The 18,923-nt window shown below is 37.6% G+C and overlaps 1 protein-coding gene across 3 annotated transcripts in view; it reads left to right on the top strand.

Annotated features, from left to right (window-relative positions):
- The window catches only part of LOC149262633 (uncharacterized), a 62,767-nt gene extending 45,664 nt beyond the window's left edge, over positions 1-17,103 (top strand). The window contains exons 3-9 of one of the 3 annotated variants that reach the window (XM_089425004.1): positions 14,370-14,630; positions 14,747-14,941; positions 15,065-15,283; positions 15,417-15,668; positions 15,920-16,171; positions 16,302-16,390; positions 16,673-17,103. In XM_089425004.1, coding sequence (XP_089281130.1) covers positions 14,370-14,630; positions 14,747-14,941; positions 15,065-15,283; positions 15,417-15,668; positions 15,920-16,171; positions 16,302-16,349 — 1,227 coding nt within the window. In that variant the 3' untranslated portion in view covers positions 16,350-16,390; positions 16,673-17,103. Of the gene's footprint in view, positions 1-14,369; positions 14,631-14,746; positions 14,942-15,064; positions 15,284-15,416; positions 15,669-15,919; positions 16,172-16,301; positions 16,391-16,658 lie in introns of all 3 variants that reach the window. The other 2 variants (XM_089425007.1, XM_089425010.1) reach the window with 2 other exon arrangements.
- The last annotated feature ends 1,820 nt before the right edge of the window (positions 17,104-18,923 follow it).

Below are 18,923 nucleotides of genomic sequence, written 5' to 3'. Positions count from 1 at the left end.
ACCCTCTTCTCAACTACTATTATCCTTTATTTATAAATCTAAGCTCTGGCACTCTTTTCTGACATCATTATTGTTAGAAAACTATAAAGGCAAAAATATTTTATTATCTTTGATAATTACTTGTGATATTCATGTAATCTTATTATCTTCTTCTTTAAGTTCTTTCATCAAACAACTATAAAAAAAAAGCATGAAGATCAATGACACAAGATGTAGGCTCTTAGCCAAGGAAAAACCTCTCTTCTAGGGGAAAACCCAAAAACTTCTTCTCTTCTTTCATGAACCAAATCAAATGAGACAATCAAAACCCTTTGACTAAGACCAAGACACTCTCCATTCCACCAAGTTAGCCTACATGTAGACAAGTCCAGCTTTAGTCAAATTATCATAAGTCAACATCAATCATCCTCCAAAAATGTGAGTCAAACAATCTCTTTGCAGAATTTGAAATTTCGGCCTGCAATAGCTTGAAGCTGTAGAAACCCTAGCCTGCATGTGTGGCTGAAAATGGGAGAATCTCGGTTGTATAAAGATTCCTTCTTTCTTTGCTTGTTTGTCTCTCCTTTCTTTACCCTTCACATCTTCTTCTTGACTTATTTTTTTGTATCTTTTGTTGCAGATTAAGTTCTTGGATGATTTGTCTCTCAATAGGTCGAATACCTTGCTATTTATAGTGGTTGAAGGCTCCTAAATTCGGCCGACATGAAGAGTGGACAGGCCGACTTGGTGGAGGAGGGTTATACGACCAATTTACATCAAAATTAATTTTCTTTTTTTGACACACAAAGCCCAAGAAGGGTCTTGGGTCTTTTACACCATGATTTAGACTTTGACTCAAGACACAATCCCTAGAGCACTCAATGGGTGCTTTTGACCTAAAAACAAAAAATAAATAAGCATGAAATCCATGCTAATAAATAATTTTCTTTTTCTTTCTTTTGACAAATACATTACATCATGACTCAAATACAATCATGAAGACCGATACTAGTTACATTTCTCAACACTCCCTCTTAACTAGGGATGTATTCATAATTGTTCAATTGATACAAGGTTGACCTCAATTTGAAGTGTTCTTTAAGAAGAGTAGAACAACATACACAATGCTAGGGATACCCTAATTGCCAAGGCATCCAACTCATCAATGATCCAAGTGTCACAACACTATTGTCATACAACATGCAAGGATCTAAGATACTAATAGGGACTAAGGTGTTATCCAAGCATTTTCCACTATAGGTACCATCAGGCTTCAACCCTAACACCAACCCTCAGGGATCTAGGTATCATATCCAAGGTCAGAGCTCCACAAGACCAATGATACCCTCCCTCATTGGGGTCCACACATCGTCAACGACCGACCGCGATGTCCTCCCAAGTACCATCATATAGGCAGTTTTATGGTACTTCATCTCTCCCTCTCAATCATCAATCCAAGCATGCTTGTCAAATATTCAAAACTTCTCAGGGAGAGATCCACACATCAGCTACTTGTTCAACCATTAGAACATCTAGTAGCTTCACAACCCCAATTAGTATCAAACTTCCAATGTATATGTTCTTGTATTCTAGCACAAAACTCCGAGGTCTTCAAATTTTCTGATGCTGCTTGGGTTATCATAATATCGAAACACATCTCAATGGAAGATTCCTTCTTCAATTTCTCTAGTAGCACCAAACTCAACCTCAACACTTCTCTCAAATCATCAAAGTCTTGTTCACAACTTCATCAATCACGAAGCAGTGCTTCAGTGCCTTCACATCATGTTTTCAACTATGGAGGAGATTCACTTCTCTTCAACCAAGCTCCCTCTCAACTAGGGGGATATACTTTTCTTTATCCAAGCTTCTTCTTTACTAGGGAACAAACCAATTCAACCACACAAGTTCTTTTGCATTATCATATCATCGAAGAAGTTCAACCTTCCAAAATTTCATTCCTTCAGGAGCATCATCCTTAATCTTCATATAGTAACAAGGTCACTATCAATCACCAATGTAAACTTCAAGTTATCAGGGTTCTCAGCTCTCTCTTTCCATCATGCTCATCATCATTATCAAGTTATCATCAAGTATGAGGTAGGTAAGCATCTTCAACATATTGAAGACTATGTTCTTGCAAATCTTTAACAAGTACAACCAAGCACAAATATACAAGAGCATGAAGTTAACTTTATTAATATATGGTTAGCATGTCATCATAGTGGGAACATCTTAGAATAAGAAATCAAACTTTGGACATCCAGGACCTAAACATAGTTAGGTTTATAATCAACAAGGGTTACATCTTTCATACCCTAGACTATTACAACAAACTTGCTAGGGTTTTGTTACAAACCCTAAATTTCATCATCAAGACTAAACAACTAAATCAAATTATGACTTCAATCATAACAAAAACATTTTACATCTAGGGTTTCATTATCGTGACCTAGGATCTCATATCAATATCTACTAGGGTTTTTGTTGTAAACCCTAGATACAACATCAAAACTTCAATGTTAGATATTCAACAATTTTGACCAAGCTAGGGTTTCAATCATACAAAAGCACATACACCTAGGGTTTTATTCCTAGGATCTTTCAGTAACTATTACGAGGGTTATGTCATAAACCCTAAAAATCTAGGGTTTCATCATATGACCTAGACATCAACAACAAACCCTAAAAGCTAGGGTTTCATATCAACAAGCCTTAAACATGAAGAGATTAGGATTTCATTATATGTTTTAGACTTTATTAACTAATCCTAAGTAGGCTAGGGTTTTATAGTGAACCCTAAAGATTAGTGTTTTACCAAAGTTAATGAAGGATAGATAGTGTGACGAGGATTGATTTGATCGAAAGATCAATCATCCTCAACAACATGAGAATCTTTATAGGATAACCCTATACATGAAAGTTAGTAATAAGCAAAATGATCCTAACTTATATGAAGAAGACCTATTACAAGCCTTTATACATACCTAGAGTTGTTTCTTTCACAAACCTTGTAGAGTCTCTTCTGGAACAAAGATTCTTTCATTACACAAGTCTTTTGAAGTCTCCCTCTGAATCTACTTGCAAGCTTAGTCTTTCCAAGGAAAATACAAGAGAAAGGATCAACTAACAAAGATAAAGCTAAATATATGGGAGATTAAAAATGATACTTATATTTTGTGAGAATGTGGAAGCTGCTTCTTGAAGAGCTTCCTCTTATCGTGAAGCATAGCATAAGATCAATTTTTTTTTATGTACTTGCAACATTTACTTGTCAAGTACCATAAAAAATTTACAAGTATGATTTTCATATCCAAACCCTAAAATATCTATTCTAGGGTTTCAAAGCAAATTTTATACTTACTAGGGTTTTTCATTTCATCTTAGACTACCTACAAACCCTAGAGACCAAAACTAGGGTTTCTATAATTGAAAAAGAGAATAGGGTTAGGGTTTCTCAAACAACTAGGGTTTACAAGAATTTTAGATGCCAACAACTTTATGAAAGCTACAAGCCCTAGAAAAAAATGAGATTTCGAAATTCTATTCTAATATGGATTAGACCTTGTAAGAACATAAATAATTATATGTACCTAATATCATTCTTACCTCATCCTATCTTGCAAGTGACTTCCTTTTAAGGATAAAAGTGTACCTTCTTGGTTCTGTCTTCAAGGATGCCAAGTCAAGATGCTCCTTCTTAAGTTAATTGGCTTTCTTTTTATGTCACTGGATTCTGCTCAAAGTAAGATATCTATAACAAAGTTTTGATGCCTACTCTGCTCCTCTAATTACTAGCCTAGGTCTGTTGTCCTCTGCAATCTCAGCCTACAATCATAGTCTTCCTTGTATATATAGGACAAGAATTTCTGCTTCGATTTGGAATCTTTATGATCACCGAACCTTTGGCCTTCTGGTTAGGGCCTCATTTTTTTCATTGTAGACGACCTTTAGATTAGGTCTATAATTGTCTTTATACAGTGCGGTCTAGAGCTTTCTGTAAAGTTACTTCTTTTGCTTGCATATGGGAATACTTTTCCAAAGAAATAGGCTTACAGAATGTCACATGGTGTTAGATTGAAAGACTACTTATGAAGTTTTTGAGAAGGATGACCATGATTCCTACAAAAAGATTTTATGCTGCCACTGTGTATATTCAGACTTGATAAGGAGGCTACTTTCTTGCTATAAGTCTCTATCTAGGCCTTTCAGATTTTGAACAGGAGTGAAGATATTCTCACATATACTTCTGGAAATTCAAATATCAACCTTCTAAATTTCGGATCCCCAAAGTCTGAACATTGCTAATCTCGGTCTTAGTCTTTCTTCTCATGTTGAAGCTTATTGTCTTTTCCTGATCCTCTTTGCATCTGAGTTCTACTTAGTGGAGTCCTTCAACAGATGATGAGGATACTTGATCTTCAGGCTGTCTTTTTGAGCTCATTCACCATAGCTCTGATTCCATGTTAGCAAATCATAAAGGTATAAATATTTTCTTAACTTTGATAATTACTTGTGATATTCTTGTAATCTTATTATCTTCTTTAAGTTCTTTCATCAAGCATCTATCAAAACAAAAGCATGAAGATCACTGACACAAGATGTAGGCTCTCAGCTAGGGCAAAACCCCTCTTCTAGGGGAAAACCCAAAAACTTCTTCTCTTCATTCATGAACCAAATCAAATGAGTCAACCAAGACCCTTTGACCAAGACCAAGATACCCTCCATTCCACCAAGTCAACCTCCACGTAGACAAGTCCAACTTTAGTCAAATTCTCATAAATCAATATCAACCACCCTCCAAATTTTTGAGTCAAACTATCTGTCTGCAACATCTGAAATTTCGGCTTGCAATAGACTGAATCTGCAGAAACCCTAGCTTGCATGTGTGGCAAAAAAATGGAGAATCTCGACTGGACAAAGATTCCTTCTTTCTTCGCTTGTTTGTCTCTCCTTTCTTCACCCTTCACATCTTCTTGACATCTTTTTCGCATCTTTTGTTGCAGATTAAGTTCTTGGATGATTCATCTCTCAATAGGTCGAATACCCTGCTATTTATAGTGGTTGAAGGCTCCTAAATTAGGCCGACATGAAGAGTGGGCAGGCCGACTTGAAGAACACCGACTTGGTGGAGGAGGGTTATATGACCAATTTACATCCAAAATAATTTTCTTTTTTTGACACACAAAGCCCAAGAAGGGTCTTTTACATCATGATTCAGACTTTGAATCAATACATAAACCCTAGAGCACTCAATGGGTGTTTTTGACCTAAAAACAAAAATAAATAAGCATGAAACTCATGCTAATAAATAATGTTTCTTTTACAAATAATGTTTCTTTTTCTTTCTTTTGACAAATACATTACATCATGACTCAATTACAATTGTGAAGACCGATACTAGTTACATTTATCAACAATTATGTAATGTCTTTTGTCTCTGATGATGGGTGGAGTGTCCATACCAAGTGTTGGATGTTTCCCACTCACACAATTTATTTTCAGAAATAATCAAAGCACAATAAGATATATTTCTTTTGTGAAAATTTTAAAGAGTTTGCCCAACTATACGCATCTAAGAAACTTCAATTTTCATTCCTTAAGATTTTTTGTGCTGGAAAGCACTATCCAAGGATCAGCGGCATTGTTGAGAGTTGCCACTAATTGTAACTAGCCTATATGATGTTTACACTACAAACCGTGGTTCCCCTTTACTGATTTTATATTTGAATTTGCTGCCCCATCTACCCAATTTATACATTGCTGATACATACCATTATTTAAAACCGAAGTTAGAATCTAGGTTTACTTCACCTTTTCGGAAAAGTTTATTGCATTTCTTGATTTCACAGTGATATTGGTATATACTATAAATACGCAAGGGTTGGGTACCACAAAACAAGGATATACCTGTCTCGGTTATGCCCAAATGGGATGGATGTTCCCAAGGATGTCTGGGACTATTAAGACGTATCTGTGTGGGTTGGGCAATGTTGTTGCCTAAATCCACGCCTAAGATAATGTGCAGAAAACCTTTAACTCCACTTGGTGTGGCCTTGGGGACAAGTTTTGAGTTGAGTTGCTGTCACTCAAATCTCAACTCCTCTGTTTAGGCGAACTCCTAGTGAAGTCAAGGGGGTTGGACCCTACAAAAATAACTAAGGCTTAACAAATGTATGCTAGACAAGTTAAGTTTTAAGAGTTAATTATAATGATCAAAGATACATCCAAATTAGATTATTATATAAATTGCATCAAATGAATTCAAAGCATCAATTTCATGAGCATAATAACAATAACCGTCTACAAGTAGAGATATTTCAATAATGGGCAAGATGGAGCAAAAGTAGACCAGTGCTAAATATATAGTAGTTGCAAAAGTAAATATTCCAAATTAAGATGACTTTGAAAATGAAGCTTGGAAATAAATACTGAAAAGGAAAATGCCCAGAATGTAAATGCTTTAGAAGTAAATATGGCAATAAAGATTAGAAAGTACAAGAATGCTCAATATGAAGTGCTTAGAAATGTAAATACTTGAATGGGAGAGTACTTGTAACAATATGCTTTGTTAAACAAAATGTATGTACTTGAAGTAATGACAATCACCCAAAATAGATAAACTTGGTAAAGTAAGAGGGCAAATGGGACAAAAATTCAAGTACTAATGCTGCAAGGCAAATGTAGTGAATGTGTTCTTGGTTTAATTCAAAGTTAAGTTGTATTGCCAATTAGTTAGTTGCAAGATAAACAAGTTTCAATTCAATTCTTTACCCAGGCCTTATTCTCGTCAGGGCCCCGATTTCAGAATAAGAAGTCTGGGGGGAATGAGGGTCCCTAAGTTACTATTTCAATCAACAAAGTTGGAGATAGATTAATTATTGCAAAAGACGAATCTAACTATTGAAATATTAAATCTAATCTAGTGAATTACTTGAAATGCAAAGTAAAATGATTAAGCTAGATAACAAATAATAAGAGATTAAGTAAATTAGATTACTCAAATGGAATGAAAAGGATTGCACAACAAAATGGAAATATCATGCATAAGAAAGATTTGATGCAAATTAGTGTGATCACTCTACTCTACTCTAGTTTAACAAGAAATGAAAATCATTCAAGCAACACAAGGAACACTTCCCCAAATGGAGAAGGGGGGATTCTTACGGGAAAAATCTCGTAACTCGCAAGAAAAATAATCTCTTTATTAAATCCATTTTATAGAATGAGGGATGGAGAGAGAGAGAGAGAGAGTTTACAATAGATCCCTTTTGGAAAAGGGATTTGAAAAAATGTTTTGGAGAGAGAGCTTACAACAAGATTCCCTCAAAGGGATCAAATGCTCTTCCCCCAAAAAAAGTTGCAAGTTAAGAGAAATTTTGAGGAGTTACAATGGATCTTTTGGCAAACCCAAAAGAGAACCTTCTTTACAAAATTACAATGGTTTCCTTGGAGGATCCTTGGGTGAAGAAAGCCCTTTAAAGGGGTTTACAAGGCACAAATAATGGTTTTACAATCAACGATTCAATGGTAGTCTTTTGGGCGTTTTAATCTTCCACCAACACTCCTCTTGGACTGTCACAAGTCTGCAAGAGATCAACAAGATAATTAGTTTGGAAAATGCTCAAAAATGATCAAAACTACTTAAGGTCACTATCATATAAAAGACAAAAAATTCTAAGTTTAAAAGATTAGATTCCTATGATATTTTGCCAAGGAATAACCAAGTAAAGTTTGTCTTTCTTAGCAAAATGGATTACTATTAGGACAACAATCCAAATAGATGCCTAAATGTCTGATTTTCAATGAAGAGCAAAGAGAAAGATCAAGAAATTTGAAGTTGTAGGTAAATGAGAGGAAAGTGAGTCTTAGTGGCTCTAATTTTCAAAAGTTTGGCACAATCCACCAACACTACTCCTTGCACTCTATGGGCCTGCAAAACAAATCAGCAAACATGCAAGGTGAGAGATGCTAAAACAAACTTTGGACATCCACAATGTTAACTCAAAATCTTGATCAAAATTTTCTAAACAAATTCTAGATTAATTGAATGAAATTCTTATTCTAGAGCAAGCCAAGAAGAGCTGGATTTAATCAACTTTTCTTGGCTGATTTGTGACTGTTGGAACAACCACAAATATAAACCTTCAATTTGCTAGATATGGCAATATAATGCTTGAAATGAAAACCAATAATATTATAATACTAATAAGATTTTATGAGAAAGAAGTGAGAGAGGGGTTCTTTGAAATCCCTTTTTTGAATCCTTTGAGAGTCTTTGGTGCAAGTGGGACTAATGCCTCTTAGGATGCTTGAAAGTGGATGGTTTAACCAAGAAACTTCCTCACTTCAAGCCTTGAGGTACCTGTAAACCACACTTAAGATCTTTCCCAAAAGATTAATAAAATACGCTAAATTTGTACAATGATAAACTAAACATGTTATTCAACCTAGAAACACATGTAATAGTTAAATCTAGAATGCAAAAATTCAAGAGAATAGCTTTTGAAGACAGACGCAAAAATCATTCAGCTTGACAGATTTCAAGTACAAGTAGTAGGAGAGCCTAAAGATGTGTTGATTAGATTGTCCTCTGACTCACGGGTACAACAATATATCGATATTGTGGTCATGGAAATTTCTAAAGCATAGGTGTTGCTTTTGAGTAGAGATTGGTTTAGTAAGATTCAAGGATATTTCTCCACGGATTGGTCTCATTTGTGGCTCTCATGTAAAGGAAAGAACAATCAAATTGGGGTTAACAACGAACCACACATGAAGTACATGGTTACTGAGCTAGAGGCACCTAATGAACCTATCAGTGTTGCACAAGAAGTTTTGGGGAATTGTTTCTTAGAATCATATATTTGATGCTATCAAGCCCTGCCATTGTGTGTCTCATCAGATACATAGCTGGAACTCCTTCCTTGTCCTCTAGTTGGTGAAAATGATTCTTGTATTATAGATGTAAATGGTTTTAGTTTAGGTACTAACCATGTGAGTACTGAACCATGAATTCAAATGCAGACAATAGGATTCAAACCAAGTCCCACCACTGTAACACAACTTGGACTCCATTAGCAGGCATTAATTCACCTATTGCCTGCATATGACTATTGTGATAACATCAAATCAGGGTTGTGTATCCCTTGATTGTTACTGCGTGGGCCTGCCTTGGCTGGCAGTGTAGATAGGTGGGAGAAAAGGGGAGTTAACTCCCCAAAAATCTCCGACAAATCGGCCTCAAACTCATGGTCCTTTAGAGCTGATTTTGGACCGCTGATTTGACTGATTTGGCAACTGTTTCAGTGGGATTTGGCCCCCCTAATTGGCAATTGAAGGTAGCAATTCGCCCCTAGTTTAGGTGGCTTCCAAGTCATCAATTAACTCAGCCTTTTGATGCCACATCGGTCCACTTAAGTGCTAGTGACACTCCTTTGACTTGGAACATGACTTTAACATGTCCCCCACTTACTAATTTTTGTAATTTTCTTGTCCATTTCTCCACTTTTATGAGTAAAAGTGGGTTTTCATGGGGAACTAATTATTTTTGGATCCCCAAAGTGGGTACTAGGATAGTGTTGATGCTCTGAGCATGAATTTTCAGCACCCACATGCCACCAACATTTCCTAGTATCACTTAATTACTTTGTTAGATAGAAAATTAATTAAAAGTCCCATCTTGCGAGAATTTTAATTATTTAAAAATTCGTAGAAAGACTTAGTTAAATTCCATAAGACTCTTGGTATGATCTAGAATGGTAATATGCATTGCCCTTGGACATTAGGACACACTCAAGGCCCAGTTATTAAGCTGCACTCTAGCTTTGGAGGTATATGAGTGAAAAAACTCGACTAGTTATTTATCGCTAAAAAGTGAAAATAATTAGTCAAGTGAAAAAAACACTCTAGAGTGGACTCACATAATAACCAGGTCCCAAGTTGCCTAAGTCTGTTACATAATTTCATCATGCTAGTGTTCATTTATTACAATTCCCCCGTGGGGGTACGAAATTTGAGAGAAGAAAGTAGAAGAGGAGAAAGAAGAAAGGGGCAAAAATAGCCTGCTATACTTTGGATTTTCAAAAAATTTGATAAGTGCCTCATCCATTGGGCAATGGGTCTTCGTTCCCTGCCATTTGCATATGAACAGGTAACAGGCAGTGTTACTATTGTTTTGAGGGGGGAGGAGGGGGGGTTGGGAGCAGCGTAGGGATTATGTGGGTAGTATTTGTGTTTTTATTTTGTAGTATTAGCCATACTCTAGTACTAGTGTACATTTTTTTTGGTGTCTATTCTAATAATGTTGTTCTTGAACATCATATGGCTGCACTCATGTGCCATGTCCCATGCTGCCTTTCTTGATTTTCTTCTTAAGTCAAAGGAAATGATAATTGACTTACATCTAATTGGTCTTGTTACCACACAATCTAGCAGGGGTCCTAGGAGGGGTTCCGAAGGGACTACTTCTAGACCAAGTGACAACAATGGGATAAGGACCCACTATCACCTCAGTCGATGTCCCTTTCTTTTTACAGACTTTCACAAATGGGAGGAGTCTTGATATGGAGGAAATCACTATAAAGGATAGAGTTAATGATGGAGCACAATGTGATTTCCTAAGCCCATTCAAAGGAGAGACCCAAATAATAGCTTGCTTGCTTCAAGGGCAAGGTAAGGGGCTCTCAAAGAAAGGCTCAAAGGGAGAGCTAGACCTAGGGAATGAAGATATTCTTTTATGAGGATGTCTTAGACCTAAGGCTCTTTAAGGACAAGGTCCCTCAAATGGCCTTACGAGATAAAGAGCAATGAAGATATGGGACCACAAAGGAACCTTGGGAAGATCCAAGCTTGACCTAGGGTTTGAATGATCCTTAAGAGAGTGTCTAGGTTAAGCGAGGATAGGGGAAGGTCACAAGAATAATTAACTTTCGTTGAGTTTTTGAGTAAAGAGACCTTCAAAATGCCACTAACTAAAGAAGACCTAAACCAAACCAATTTTGGAGCTAGGGCTAGGTGTTTCTCACAAACTAACCGTGGGATATGCCTCAAATTTGGAGGGCTAAGAGAGGACACCCTAGCGCAATTCCTTACCCACTCACTTTTTAAGAGGACGGCTCTAATGGAATTCGCTTGATGCCTTATCTATGCCATATAGGGTTAGGGCCGAAATTTTGGGAAGGAGGTAAAGAAGAAGTTTTAGGGTGATCACCAAGGACAAGGATCAGTGCCTAGCCAATTGGGATGAATGGAGTCAAGATAAATTTGATTTTGAGATTTTCGCTCTACCAAGGAGTCCTTGCAGCTTTGCTAGCCTAGAGAGGCACTAGTTAGGTCACAAGAGGAATTTACACTTCGTTTTACAAAATTTGATGGAGTTTCAAGGTAAGGTTCACAAACCAACCCCTAGGAACATTCGTTCTTGTCAAGATGAATAACATATGCAATGAATCAAGATTCCAAGTGTTTCATGAATTCACATTAATTTTTAGGGCACAAGTAAATCATGACATAGCATTCCATACATTAGACATGTATCAATAAGAAAATTCGCATGAAAGAACACTTACATGACAAAAAGAGTATATCCATCCATCACATTTGCAAACATGAAGCTCTAAGATAAGGTAGCAATAACCCAAACATCAAAATGCATTAAGAATCCTCCAATTCGTTCATCATTTGCAGGGCCGAATTCTTTTAAAGAGAAGAAATCCAATCCAAGTGATGATGATTTACAAATGAGGCCTCACTTGTATTTATATGAGCCTCTAGCAATTTGAATTGGTCTAATTTGCCTTAATAACCCCTAACATGGCTCTAATGTGCAAAATAACACCCTAATTGGTGACAAGCTCACCGAATAGCTAAAAAATACAATAATAGGCCCTCCTAATGAGGCTGAAATGATAGAATCATGGTGAAATGGGGCCGTTGGAAGGCCAATTTAAATCCTCCATGTGCCAAATTGAAGAAGAGGGCTCTCATGATGACGACCAAGGGGTTGGCCCCTTGGTTTCCAAGCAAAACATCTATGGTGCTCCCAAGTGGCTATGGGGCACAATGAATGGTCTCATGGGTCTCCAACTGGATCAACATGTCGATACTCCATCCATAAGAGAAAGAATGATGATATAAGCCCTCCCATGTCTCCCTAGGTGAGATAAAATCCCATCTGGGCCCTTGGATCATATGCCAAGTGTCTGGTACAAGCATGTGGCCGACTGGGCAATGTGGTCCAAGTGCATCATCATATTTGCATGAGTGGGGCACGAGCAAGTCAATTGTGGTGTTGAAGGATCCCATAACGTGGCAATCAATGCTCTGCTATGGAGGGGGCCCATGGCTTTCAATGCTCACCCTACAAGTGCCACGATGACCCTATAGAGGGCTTGGATCCCGTATAGGAAGGTCAAACCCCAAGATGAAGACCCACCTGCAATCCTGCATAAGATCCAATGCGTCTCCTCACCTTCTAGTACAACAATTCATTAGTACAATTGAGTAAATGAGCTTACAAATCAGAGAACCAAGTGGACACTTCATAGTGGCATGCCCTTACATAATAGGCTTTAGAATGTACGGGTGTTCCCAAGCTCAAGAAGGAGGTTAATCAAGGACCCTATTAGCTGGTTTCAACCTATAAGGGAATGACAGGTCCATGGTACATCTGTCAAATGGTAGGTGTCATGTGAAATAATGATGGAACAGAGTGGGGCAATAGGGAAGGCTCCAAGCCACATGCCATGGTACAAGGGTAGCTATAATGAGGGAAGCCCACACATGGGTGTATAGATGTAGGAGGGAGCAATCATGGTACATGAGTTACCCCGACCTTTGTTTTTCCACCCTTCTTCATATGCCTTTTGCCTTTTATTGATTTTTCTTTCTTTTAACTGCTTGAGGCTCCAAGGAATGAGAGCATGATGTGAATGATATAGCAGTGGATACCCCCTTAAGGTTGGGCAATTCATCGCCCACCAGGGGTTGGGACAATCATGGGTTCCTTAATGATGCAGGGGGCTCACATAAGGGGCCCTAGGAACTAGGGTGATGGCCATAATGATAGGGGTAGAGCTCATGTTTGGCTTTTGCCCACATGCTAAATTTTTATGTCTCGGCCATCTTTTGCATTTTATGGTACATTTCCTGTTGAGAGTGGCCAAATTATGCTTTTAACTTTCTTTTTAGCTGCATCAACCTCCGGGGCATCGTTCTAGGCCCGACCCAAAGTGTGGACAAGGGGAAGGGGAGGCTAACCCCTCATGGACCCAATGGACAAATGTGGACCCAAATGGGAAATATGTGGAAAGGGGTTATGGTGAGCGGAGGGGAGTGATAGATGTGGTGTTGGGAAGTGGGATCTCGTAGCCAAAATCGAGATTTCCCATGTAGTGCCACTCCTAAAGCTAGTAGCCAATAAAGGAGATCCCACGGGAATAGGATACAAGACTAACCACCAAGTTTGACAAGGGGACAAAAGTACATACCAAGCCGATTCTCCTCACTAATCCATGTCTAGAGGTGTCCATGATAAGTAAGAAAAAACACCTAATTACATAATGAAAGCCATACCTTCGGGGTTGGAAGGCCCACCTTCAAACATACGATCATACAGATGGGTGAGGGCACATAATGGCTGGCTCAGGTGGCGAAGAACAGTGGCACATTGAGCTATCTGGTGGGCTGCAAGGGGCTGCTGGCTGCCGGCTGAAGACAAGTCTAGGAGAAAAAATTCTCCTATGGGTGTCACCCACTGGTGGTGGGTGATAGGTCTCTTAATGCATATACAAAGGCTATTGGGAGAATGCCCCATTTTCTTCAAGCCTTGTATTATTTCTGTTATTAGGGTAGGCACTTTAAGGCTATAAACTACTTCGCATTTTTGCTCTATTTTATTTTCCCCTTTAAGGGTTTAAACTTTGGAAGGCTGCCATAAATTCTAGGTTGTTTTTTCATAGTAGGGAAATGGGAAATCACCAGTAGTTTTTTAGAGAAAGATTCCACTAGAGTACAGCAAAAATTATTCTAGGACAAATTGTAAAATGATGCTTATCAAGGAAGAGCGATAATAACATTGACTGGGAAGATTGGCCCCTTTTACCATTCAATGGAGAGCAAGTATATAAATATTTTTGATTTACAGGAGCAGGATAACACTTAAGAAATTGCTGCTTTTGTTGACACTAAGCTACACATGAAAACATTCTACGAAGTGAAGCTAAGATGATTTCTGCCTTCATCTTAAGTGGCTTTGATGAATTTAAATATATCCGAGCTTGTGAAGCTACTTGGTATGAAGTGTACTCGTTTCATTTATGCCTAGGTAGCAATTTAATTATAGTTTGTTGAGCTAACATAATATTAAGACTATGCATTGTATTATACAGGCAGTTGGAGAAGTACTTTTTCCAAAAACTGTACTTGCAGATAGCAGAAATGGCGCAACTGTTTCTCAAGATCATAAAGTCATTGTCTCTGGCTCTGCAGCCGTAGACACAGAAGATTTACAAATTCAGACAAAAGAATCCACAAAACTTCCATCTTCTTTTGGTACAGAAGCTAGGATCACTTCAGCATCTCAGACTGCTACAGTTGAACCTGCTGTTGAGCCACTTTCATCAATCAGACCATTGTCACCTTACACCGTGGTACTGAAGTCTTGTTTCGCTACTTTTCCTTCTATTATAGTTTATGCACATTTCATACAGTATTATCTTTTCCATGCTAGTGTGACTTCAGGCTATCCAATGAATTTTGTATGCAGTATCCAGATTTGAAACCGCCAACATCACCAACACCATCCAAACCAACTTCCAAACCAGAACACGTGGTTACTAATGCTGGTTCAACTATTTCTGATCTAAAAGTTGATGTCTCTAATGCAGCAACCGAATTTGCCCCAGCTGAACCTGTAGCTAAAGCTTCTTTCTTGTCCAGGTCATTGTCACCATACCCTCAGGTATTATGTGTTCTTATTATGTTCTAATTTGACTTTGCGATGCATCTGAAAGTAGTTATTATCTTTGACATGTTAAAATTGTTTTTCAACCCATGTTCATTCTCTAGCTGATTTTGTTTACAGTATCCAGATTTGAAACCGCCAACATCACCAACACCTTCAAAACCAACTGGAAAAACTATAGGTTTTAGCAATAATGCTGCAACTCTTTCCGATCAAAAGATTGATGTCTCTACCCAGACAATCAAATCTGCATCAGTCTTATTCTCTTTTCAGTCTCCACCAATCAAACCTGCTTCTGAGACGCCTAGCTTGCCTAGGTCATTGTCACCATATCCTCAGGTACCATGCAGATTTTAATTTTGCTCTGCTTTTCCTTTGTTTGTGCATTCAAAAGTGTTTGTATTTTTTACTCAGAAAGACCACTTTTCAAGCTATGCTTAACCTGTAGCTGTCCGATTGATTTTGCATCCAGTATGCAGATTTGAAACCACCAACATCGCCAACGCCGTCAAAACCGATTTTTAAAACTGTAGATGCAGTTACTAATAGTTCTGCAACCATTTCTCATCAAAAGGTTGACGTGTCTTCCCCAACAACTAAATCTGCAGCAGTCTCATCATCTTTGGGTGGAGAAGATGGAGTCAATTTAGCATCTCAATCTGCATTAGTTGGGTCTTCTACTGAGATCCCTTGCTTGTCCAGATCATTGTCACCATATCCTCAGGTATCACGTGATCTTATTACACTATCCTTTGCCATTATTGGTGCATCTAAAAGTGGTTTTTATACTTTATGTAGAAAGATTGTTTTTCAATCCATCCTCATCATCTCACTGTAGGACTGCTTTTATGTGCGGTATCCAGATTTGAAAATCCTTTTGTTTATGCATTCAGAAGTATTTTGTATAATTGGTTCAGAAAGACTATTTTTCAAGCTATGCTTATCCTATAGATGCCCGATTGATTTGGCATGCAGTATGCAGATTTGAAACCACCAACATCACCAACACCGTCAAAACCAACTTTCAAAACTGTAGATGCAGTTGTTAATAGTTCTGCAACTATTTCTAATCAAAAGGTTGATGCCTCTTCTGCAACAACTAAATCTGCAGCAGTCTTGTCATCTTTCGGTGGAGGAGATGGAATTGATTTAGCATCTCAATCTTCATTGGTTGGGCGTACTACTGAGATCCCTTGCTTCTCCAGACCATTGTCACCATATCCTCAGGTTTTATAGTCTAATTATGCTATCCTTTTCCATTAATGGTGCATCTAAAAATTGTTTTTATACTTGATGCAGAAAGATTGTTTTTCAATCCATGCTCATCATCTCACTGTAGGACTGCTTTTATGTGCAGTATCCAGATTTGAAACCACCAACATCACCAACTCCATCAAGACCTTAAGGAGAGTCCAACATTTGCGGCTTTTGGTTTTTTTTTACCATGTAAGATATTTTTGCATTGCTGGCATGTGGTGGTTTTTTTAATGGTACATAAATATCTTTATAATGTGATATCTTTGCTGGTCATGACTTTTCTAATTAAGCAATTCAGGTATCTTCAATAAACTGCTTCATACTAGTCTCTTTTTTTAACATAATTTGTAAGCCCATAAATGTTTTGTAGTTTCCTGTTGATCAAAATGTTTTACAGTGGGCCTGAAAGCACCTTCAGGTTTAGCTGATTTATTACAGAAATGACACATTGTTGTAGACGTGACATTGCAGATTTGACCAAAGTGCAATCAGGAGAGATGTATTCTTGGAAATCTGGTTTCTGAGTTGTGGCATGCTGTTCAATATTGTCATATGTAGCTGATTTTCATAATATCCTTGGTGCAAGTTCCAGGGCAGATTTTTTTTCTTTCTTGATTGGAAAATGCATCAGATATTCCATTATTAAACACTATAAAAGTACATCAATAATGTTTCATCATTAGGACAGTCACACAGGTACCCTCCTCCCTACACAAGCAAGTACAGGAAGCATATTTGTTTTGGCTCCAACCTAAAGAGAATTTATATCTTCCTCAAATTGTCCATCCTAATGGATAGCTGAATACCCAATCTTAATCCCAATGTAAAATTTTCAAGCCTAGGTGACTACTGTCCTAATGTTCTCTCGTCAAATAACTCAAAATAGAATTCATTTAAAAACAGTTTTTTTTGGAACAATGCAACAATTACATGGTAGCTGAAAAATGAACAGTGGAAGAAATAAAACACAGACACAAGGATTTTTCCTTCTAATCAACTTTTAATTCCCTTGATCAAAGCTTACAAGGTGACCTTTGTAGCCTGCTTTGAACCAGCAGCTGTACGGTTATTAAATCACCTCAAATATAAGTGCATGACTTGTGCAGAAGCGGGTACAATTACTGTAGTGTGGCCTGCTCAGTCTTTTCCTTTCTTGAATAGCAAATTGCTTTTTCTCCCCTCTCAGCACTGAAGCACTCTTAGGCAATACATGATAGGCCAGATTTGAAAGTGTACGGCTAGATTTTAAGATGTATGACCTGTCCATAAAGAAAAGACAGCTACAACAGTGGTACAAATTGTATGGTTTGTTGCACTTGCTGGTCTCTTTAACAAATCTGCTCCTTTCCATCTTGACGCACTCTTCCTTCTACAGCTCTTTTGCTCTCTTTTTATGTGAAATCAACCTCTCTGATCTTGTCCTTTTTATGCTTTGAGAGAAATACTTAATCTCCTCAATCCTAGCCACCACCTATCTCAATCTTAAGATGTGTGACTAAGATTAAATCCTAATCTAAGTCATTAATATTGTAGAACTTCTAGTCTCTAGAATAGTCATTTAGATTCTTAAGAATAAGTTAACTTCAAAACATAAGACTTTAACTGTTATTTTATTTTTCAAGTGAAATTACAAGACAGAATTAATGACCACCTTTTCAAGGTGACCAATGAAATATATGTTGAATCACTTGTAAATTCACATTCAAACCTGTGTAAGAAGTTTCTACCTGAGTTACATTTCTTAACGCTCCCTCTTAGCGAGAAATGAATTCTGCACCAATCCAAGTCTGTGTCTAAATGCTGGAAACATTCCTTTTGCGAAGGGCTTGCTCTGAATATCAGCAACTTGCTAATTGTGAGAATATACTAGAGCTTCATTAGTCCATTTTGAATCCTGTCTTACATGAAGTGATATCTATCTCTATGTGTTTAGACTTGTAATGAAACACTAGCTTCTCAGAGAGTTTTATACAAGTCTGATTATCATTGTAAATAACTGTGGGGTCTTGATCAAACAATCCTGCAAATAACTTGCAAGGTTAGATGGCCTCACAACTAGTAGGATTGGCCACCATGTATTCTACCTTTGCTGAGCTAAGTGCCATGGAAATTGCTTCCTTTTGAACCACGATAATATTGTCGATCCCAAGTTACAGCAACACCCTAAGGTTCTCTCCTTATTTGTTGCACTACCTACCCAATCTGAGTTTGAATACCCTTGTAAACTGTTGAGAAATCCAGGGCAGCAGTTAGGGCTTCTTTAATTAACTGATTTCTCTGTTCTTGACATTTTCTTATTAGTCTTTCTTCATCATTATTATGTTTAGATCATCAAGACAAAAGTCAAATACTATGAAGATCACAAACACAAAAAAACACCAGAGATAGGCTCCAAGCCAGGGAGAAACCCCTATGAAGGGGAAAACCTAGTCAAACTCTTTCCACTAAAATTACCAAGTCAAAGTGAGACAATCAAGGACCTAATTGACCATGACACATACTCTCCTCCATCCACCAAGTCAACCTTTCAGAATCTTCTTTCAAATCACCAAAGAGAAGTCAACTTAAATAAATACTTCCACTGGTCGAAAATAACTGTCCTACTGCACTTCTGTAATTTCAGCTAGCATTTTCGGCCCCTGTAATTAATTTCAAATATTTCGCATGTGTGGTACAAAAATAAAGAAATTTCGGTCTTCTAACTTGATAAGGTGTTCTTCCT

Source organism: Pinus tabuliformis, chromosome 6 (assembly GCF_031772625.1).
Source record: "Pinus tabuliformis cultivar Carrire ecotype Pingquan chromosome 6, CPIR1, whole genome shotgun sequence".
Taxonomy (NCBI): Eukaryota; Viridiplantae; Streptophyta; class Pinopsida; order Pinales; family Pinaceae; genus Pinus; species Pinus tabuliformis.
Note: the sequence above shows the minus strand (reverse complement) of the source record. Positions and strands in the feature narration are given on the sequence as shown.